The sequence below is a fragment of the Rutidosis leptorrhynchoides genome, chromosome 10 (genome assembly GCF_046630445.1).
Source record: "Rutidosis leptorrhynchoides isolate AG116_Rl617_1_P2 chromosome 10, CSIRO_AGI_Rlap_v1, whole genome shotgun sequence".
Lineage (NCBI taxonomy): Eukaryota > Viridiplantae > Streptophyta > Magnoliopsida > Asterales > Asteraceae > Rutidosis > Rutidosis leptorrhynchoides.
Window position 1 is genome coordinate 47,458,663 of NC_092342.1, and position 8,537 is coordinate 47,467,199.

The window sequence follows — 8,537 nt, forward strand, 5'->3', positions numbered from 1 at the left end:
TCTTCAACCGAATCTGAATATAGATCCTTAGCTTTTACAACTTGTGAAATTCTATGGTTTGTAAAACTGCTATCTGATCTTAAAATAAACACACCGCTACCTGTTAAACTCTTTTGTGATAATAAGTCTGCTCTTCTTTTGGCTGCTAATCCAGTGTTTCATCAAAAGTCTAAACACTTTGAAATTGATGTTCATGTTGTTTGAGAAAAGTGTATGGCAGACATTATCAAAACTGAATATATAGATACTACTAAACAAGTAGCAGACATCTTCACCAAAGCTTTAAATAAAACTCAACACAAATTTTTGAGTGATAAGTTGGCATCATCAATGTATACAAAGATAAGATTGAGGGAGGGTGTTAAATTTATATCCTAAAATGCAAACTTATCTTTATTTCTAATTATGCCCTTGTTTTGTAGTTTGGTGTCTTTAGTGGAATAAATAAGAGTTTGGTGTTGTGTTGGTGATGTCTAAAGTGATGAGGGGCTAAAGTGTTGATTCTGGATATGAGCTAGCATTGTGATCATATGACCTGTTAGGGTTTCTGATGTTCTTCATAAATGGGACGCTCCTCTCTTCCAAAATACACAACAACTGATCTTCTTTAATTGTTTATCTTATTCATCTTGTTCAGTCTGTCAGTGATTAAGTGCTTCAACCATAAGTGATTATCTTGTTGATATTCACTAATTTTGTCTATTCTTATTGTCTAGTTCATCTTGTTTTATCCCCATTTGTTACTCTGTGTAATCTTGGTTTAGATTTGGAATGTTAATCAATAAAATCTATATTGTGGTGTTTGAATATGCATATTTCTTCATGTATCCCCAGATCAATAAAATTAATGATTCCTCACTATTTCATTATCATATATTCTCTACTAGGTTTTGAGCCCGTGCGTTGCACGACTACTCAAAATCCGTTTTAAATAAGTCACTTATTTTAATTTTATTAATTTTATGACGCTTGATCTATATTTTCAAACAATATTTGTGGTTGCGTTTAAAGGAGACATGTCGACCCAATAGCTTAAGTGTGGTTAATTTGAGCCCGTACTCTATTATCAATAAGTCATAATTGTTAAAAATGACGCATTTCTAGTATGTTAGTATGTTTCGTTGGCAAAACGGGACTATAAAATACATATATGTTTCATACTGCGTGTAGTTGCAACAACAAAAATTGCTCGAGTTCTATCAGATTTAAGAAATCGGTTGAATCTAATTATGTAATGGCATAATTTTACTAATACAGAGTAATACGTTACCATTCCCTCAAAATTAGTATTAAAAATTGTTTAGTAATTTTTCTTATGATTTTATATGAACAAATGTGTGTATGAATATACTATAATAATAGGACATGTGTATATGAACAAATGTCTGTAGTTTTACTGATAATCGTAGTAGTATATAGGAGTAGGGATGAAATACGAATTAAATTGTGTAAAATTGGGTTTAGTGATTTTTTTTAAATTAAATGGGTACATATGGTAGTTCTAGTATTTAAATTGGGTATATATGATATTATGTGATTTATTTGGATAAATATGTGATTTTAAAAGTTGATAAGGGTTATATGAATAATTGTGACATGTGAAAATTACACTTGACTTAATACACTTGGCTTAATATGCAATATTTAAGGAGCTAATGACATGTAAACTAATCAAATCTCTCTCTCTCTATATATATATATATATATATATATATATATATATATATATATATATATATATATATATATATATATATATATATAATTCTCTCAAATTCACAACGGTTTTATTATTTTGTTTCTACAAAATTAACAGTATCCTAGGTAAGAGATAATGTTATAGGCAAGTATAATATGTCTAGTTAGATATATGGACCTAAACAATAGTTGTAAAATATATGATATTAAATGTGTAATTGGCCATCCATAATTGTTTCTTAACGTGTGGTGGTAATACCATGCACACCCCTTACGGATAAGGATACGTATACAATAAAACCAAATATATTAACGAACTCACATTCTAAAATCACAAAACACGTACACACATCCTTTCTAACCTCTCTCAACAACCTACAATCCCACTCTTCAAAATGGAAGACAAATTCGAAAAACTTCCTCAACATAGCATCAGCTGGTTAAAAGGAAGGTCAACTTGGTACAAAAATCAAGGATTTTGGACCTTACAAAAGTTTCATATAGGAGCAATTATGGCTCAACAAAGGTTCAAGGTTCAACCCCCAAGTGACACAATGCTGTGTAGCTTTCCTAAAAGTGGCACAACTTGGCTAAAGGCTTTATCTTTTGCCATTTTAACCCGACACAAGTTCGACGAATCCACCACTCCTTTACTTACAACCTTTCCTCACGACTTTGTTCCTAACCTAGATGTAGATCTTGAGAAAATCGAAGCCAACGGTAACAACGACTCTCATGACTCGTCCCCATTAATGTTTTCCTCACACCTTCCTTACACTTGTTTGCCAGAATCAATCATATCTTCAAATTGCAAGATAGTTTATGTATATCGAAATGTGAAAGATGTCATAGTTTCTCATTACCATTTTCTTAGAGAATTGTTCAAAGTACCGATTGAAGATGCACCGTTCGAGGAGGCCTTTGAAGAATTTTGTCAAGGCATTTCGGCATATGGACCGTACTGGGAACATATTTTGGGATTTTGGAAAGCTAGTCTTGAAAGGCCAGGGACAATACTTTTCTTGAAATACGAGGACCTGAAACGGGACCCTACAACTCATGTGAAGGCGCTTGCCGAGTTCCTTGGTAACCCTTTTTCGGATGAAGAAGTGGGAAAAGGCGCGGTTGAAAGCATTATCAATTTGTGTAGTTTTGAGAGGTTGAAAAACTTAGATGTTAATAAAACTGGATTACGACATAATTGCGAAAGAAAGAGTTATTTCAGGAAGGCTAAGGTTGGAGATTGGGAGAATTATTTCACAAATGAGATGAAAGAAAAGATTGACAATATTATTCATGAGAAATTGAGTGGTGTTGATTTAGTTCTGAAATAATCTACAAACTCATGCTTCACTATGTCATTATTCAGTCAATAATTATTCAGTCTTTGTAAGTTTACAGTTCTAAATTATTACATACGGTCCTACAAATAAATGATATTGGTGATGATGATATACAAGAGGCCGGGAGTGTTTGTATGTGTTTAAAATATGTGTAATATATGTTTTACATATAAGGTGATTGTTTTTGTGGTAAAAAAATGATATTCTATCATAAACAATCAACATTCAACAATACATCAATTGATTATCAAATCAAATAGTCAAATCTTTAGTACTATCTGTAGAAAACTCGCAAATCAAAACGAACTAATTCAGCTTACAATATATAACTGAGATAGAATTATAAACCTAAAATCACACCTGATGTGATTAACTAAGAGTAGAAATATAAGAATCATGAATGAATCGAGAGCAGATGCATCATGAATCAGAATTAATATGAACTTGGAAAAAAACTGCCACAAACCCTAAACCGGTATCCTATTTTATTCAGTCAAGAGTTAATCAGTATTGGGCTCTTTAATCCCATCAGCATCATTCAGCCCAATAAGCTCCATAAGCCCAAGTCACCTACCAGTTTCCTTTTAACAACCAAACCTTTTCCATTAAATACTTAATGACCATTAGTTAAATTCTATAATTTTCTACGCCAATTTATTTTAATTTAAAAAGAAAAGTATATAAGAATATACTATTTAATATGTGTTACATTTTCTAGAAAAACATGCTTCCATTAACAAGTACTTAGAAAACGATACGGTTAGTGAAACCGGAAAAAATATTTTTTCAGACAAAGAATTGTATGATTATTAATTTTAAAATTATTTTATATAATTATTGAGGTTTAAGATCCTTTTAATTATTTAGGATGTTCCTAATTTAAACCCGAGAAAAATAGTTTAAACGTTCCTGTTTTCGCAATAGTTTCCCGTTGGCCACTTCAATGGTATAAGCAGTATCTAGTGGGAGTGGTAGAGTGCTAAAAGAATGAGTCAAAGTCTTGGATATAAAACTCTTATCGGCACCCGAATCGAATAAGCAAGAGACATTAGAATTGTTGAGAAGAAACGTACCCATGACTAGTTCATTGTCATCTCGGGCTTCCTCGGTGTTAATGTTGAAAGCTCGGCCGCGTGCATTGGGGTTAGCTTTCTTCTTTGGGCATGCATTTCTAAAATGACCCGGTTGGCCACATTCAAAGCAAACACCCGATTTTGGTGCATTGGGCCCCTTTTGAGCGACGGGGGCGACACTTCTACAATCGTTGGCCACATGACCACTTCTTTGGCACCGGTGGCAAAACGGCTTGTCACATTCACCATAGTGATGTTTGTGGCATTTGTTGCAAAAAGGTTTATTTCCGACATAACTTTTCTTGCCGTCGGAGGTGAAAGGTTTCTTGGAGGGGTTGTTGTTGTTGTAGTTGCTTCATTGAGTGGCTTCCCATTTTCTTTTGTTGCCACCCGATTTATCCTCGGCCTTAGGTGCCGGTACTACAATTTCATCCACCGTTTCTATCAATTAGCGTGCCATCTTTAAAGCGTCTTGTAGGTTAGCGGGTTTGTATGACATTACCCCGTGTTTGATGCTCTTAGGAAGGCCATCCATGTAAAGTTCAACTCGTAGAGGCTCGGGATTTACAAGGTTTGGACACATTAGAGCTAACTCGGCAAACCGTTGATTATAAGCGTTGAGGTCGTTTCCGACCGCTTTCAAACCTCTTAGCTCGCTTTCGAGCCTTCGAGTCTCTTCGCGGGGAAAGTATTCGGTTATCATCTTTTCTTTTAAATCGGACCAAGAGAGAGCGTGGGCCTCATCGGTACCCACCGATTGTACATACATGTTCCACCACGTGAGAGCGATACCGGCAAAAGTGTGGGTGGAGTATTTGACCTTGTCTTGGTCCCGGCAACCGCTTATGCTAAAAACGGCTTCCGTTTGCTCAAACCATCGAGTGAGAGCAACCGGTCCTCCAGTCCCATCGAAAGTATGAGGTTTGCACCCCATGAAAGCTTTGTAGGAGCATCCCTCGTTTGAGTTACCGGCTCCATTGTTGTTGTTGTTGTTGTTGTGGTTGTTGTTGTTGTTGGATGAGTGTCCGGCCATGGCCGCATCTACGGCGGTGCTTGTTCGGGAGTTTCATTACGTGGAACCCGGCGAGGAGGCATTGTTTCTTCAAGACACAAGAATATCGTTGATTAGTAATCTCAATAATACTAATCGTGATATGGAATAAAGATAGATAGAAATTTTCCTTGACTCACCCTAAATTCTTTATGTTAAAATGTCGGAACGTCCATATGAGTCACCGTAATATAATCCCGGAAATTATATTACCCTAATTCATATGTGCATTCGACATTACCTCATAAAGTCAAGGTGGTGTGTCAATCAAATTAAACTACGTGAGATTAAGATGAAATAAGAGTTAGATACGAATAGAAGAGTTCGAGTATAAATGCACAAGTAGTCAAGTAATTCCTACTTCAAGTCTATATGCCGGTTGTAGTCTAGACTCACTAATGTACCCTATGACACGGGGTTGACACCAATGAACTCTAAATTCCTACAACCAACGCTCTGATACCATCTGTAGTGACCCGACAAAACCGTCATTGACGGCGCCGTCTACTTAGGTCCCGTTGCGTGGTCATAAGTCTTTAAAACAACGTTTGACCAAAAATATGTCGCATTCATTTCAAATGTAAGGATGTTTCAAGGTTTACAAAAGTAGTTCATCGACTAGTTACATTACAACGTTTAATGTACAAATGAAACCGATGCGACACAATTTAAAAGTAAGTTAAAAGATGCTCCATGTATGCATGTATACTCGACATCCAAGCAAGTATCAAAAGAGTGCGGAAGCATGTATCACATAGCGTTCAAGGACCTGAGAAAACATATAGAAAACTGTCAACGAAAAACGTTGGTGAAATCATAGGTGTATTAGTAACGTTGTTTTTTGAACCACAAGATTTAATATTTCCATAAAGTTGATTATCTAAATCGTTTGCATTCCAAAAGTTGTTGCACGTTCGCGAGCACCCAATTATCAAAACTTAACTGTTTTGTACCTTGTTACGTAGTGTTAGAACATACACTATACTCGAAAATATATTTCATCCGCTAACGGTAGCGAACCATCCGAATGAGGGCTCGTCAAGCCCATGTGATCACATAACATAAGTTCACGTTTACACCATGCAAGTGTAACTAATGATAATTGAATTGAGGCTTTTTGTTCTAACTCGCTGTGGAATGTTTGTTTTCATACTTGTGTTCAAAGCATAAAAGTATAGTACGTATATGTTTCTCATCCCATGATTTAAAGTATAAAAATTGTTGAAAAGATGGGACTATGATTTCACCTTGATTACAAGAGTATAAAAGTACTTCACAAGTAAACGTGTGCAAGAACGGATGCTAGTCTTGACCTAAACAAGTAGGTCGTATCAATAACGGTAAACACGATTGGTCAAAGTTGTTCAATTAGTCCTATGGCTCGTTACGACTCGATTACATATATCATGTGAATCACGTTGTCAAGTTTCATGCATGATACAAATATAAAAGCATATTAGAACGATTGCATAAGTATTCGGTTAAGTTTGAACAAAAGTCAACTTTGGTCAAGTCAAAGTCAACGAAAAAGTCAACACATTCGGGTCGGGTCTCGGACAATTTTTCTGAGTTTTATAATCATATATGAGCATGTTAGAACAAGTTACATGTTAATCGAAGGTGCGTAGCATAGTTAGAATTAAACGAAAAATGACCAAGCAAAGCAGAATCTGGTAGTTCATTTGGACGGCGTCCAGATTGGCTGGATGGCGTCCAGATGTGAAGGGCTGGACGGCGTCCAAAGGGTCGGACGGCGTCCAAACACCTGGACAGTTTGAAGTTGCTGAAATTTCACAAGTCTCGAACCAAAACTCAAACAAGCACAATTTATGATCCGCAAACAATCAAAACATGTATCTTATATCGTTGGAAATGTATTTTGACGAGGAAAACAACTAAGCACATTTCATCAATCAAATCAACATTTATAACAACCAAATCCGCATTAAATGTTCACCATTAATTACATTCAAGTTCATAAATGCACTTGATGACTCGGAAACTTACTACCTACATTCAATACGCCGTTTCGTAGGTAAATACGCATACAATGCAACTAAACACTTACAAACAACATTGTCAAGCATTTAATGCATCAAAAGTTCATAATTAAGTTCATCAAACCCTAACCAAAATCACAAAATCAATAATCGTTGTTAGTGAAGCTTTCTTAATCAACCTACACATCAAAATGGAGCTAGTGATGCTAGTAACACATTTAATACATGAACTTTAACATAACAACAACATTTAATCATCCAAAACTCAAGATTAAACATACTCATGTCAAGTTCATGCTAGTTTCACCAAAACAACAAGATCGAGCATACAAATCATATATTTATGTTAGACTCGAGCCATAGACACTAACTAACACTTTTATAAGTCAAAAACATCAAGAACATAAAATCTAGTGTTTTTAGAAAGTTACCCAAATGAGATGATGTTGGTATGGATTCGAAGAGAAAGATGCAAGGATTCCAAAAATGTAATTTATTTTGATGTTGGCTTGCTAGATCAAGAATGGATGATGAATCTTTGATTTTGGAGTTGAGAGCACAAAAGTGGAAGTGTTAGAAGTGAGGAGGTGATGAATGAGTGGAGGAGGAGGGATTGACTAGTTGACCTAGTCAACTAGTTTGATCCCTTGGCAAGTTTAGTCCCTCGAGTTTAAAAGCGGGTGCGTGAATTACCTAAACGAAATATTTTAAAAACGCGTTTTAACGGAAGATGTTATAATTAAATAACGGACTTTAAAATAGGTAGACGGAAAGTAAACGGAAAAAGACGGGATGTTACTCAAAACACACAACAACTGATCTTCTTTAATTGTTTATCTTATTCATCTTGTTCAGTCTGTCAGTGATTAAGTGTTTCAAGCATAAGTGATTATCTTGTTGATATTCACTAATTTTGTCTGTTCTTATTGTCTAGTTCATCTTGTTTTATCTCCATTTGTACTCTGTGTAATCTTGGTTTGGATTTGGAATGTTAATCAATAAAATCTATATTGTGGTAATATGCATATTTCTTCATGTATCCCCAGCAGATCAATAAAATTAATGATTCCTCACTATTTCATTATCATATATTCTCTATAATTCTCTCAAATTCACAACGGTTTTATTATTTTGTTTCTACAAAATTAACAGTATCCTAGGTAAGAGATAATGTTATAGGCAAGTATCATATGTCTAGTTAGAAATATGGACCTAAACAATAGTTGTAAAATATATGATATTAAATGTGTAGTTGGCCATCCATAATTGTTGGTTAACGTGTGGTGGTAATACCATGCACACCCCTTACGGATAAGGATACGTATACAATAAAACCAAATATATTAACTAACTCACATTCTAAAATCACAAA

At 35.0% G+C, this 8,537-nt stretch overlaps 1 protein-coding gene across 1 annotated transcript; it reads left to right on the forward strand.

The window, feature by feature from the left end:
* Nucleotides 1–2,018: 2,018 nt before the first annotated feature.
* On the forward strand, nucleotides 2,019–3,214 carry LOC139871748 (flavonol 4'-sulfotransferase-like). The gene has a single exon (XM_071859481.1). It carries the CDS (start codon nucleotides 2,094–2,096, stop codon nucleotides 3,030–3,032), a length of 939 nt encoding a protein of 312 aa, XP_071715582.1. The 5' UTR covers nucleotides 2,019–2,093; the 3' UTR covers nucleotides 3,033–3,214.
* The last annotated feature ends 5,323 nt before the right edge of the window (nucleotides 3,215–8,537 follow it).

What these genes read in the sequence shown, in the direction of transcription:
- LOC139871748 (XM_071859481.1), top strand. Translation starts at nt 2,094, where the DNA reads ATGGAAGACAAATTCGAAAAACTTCCTCAACATAGCATCAGCTGGTTA.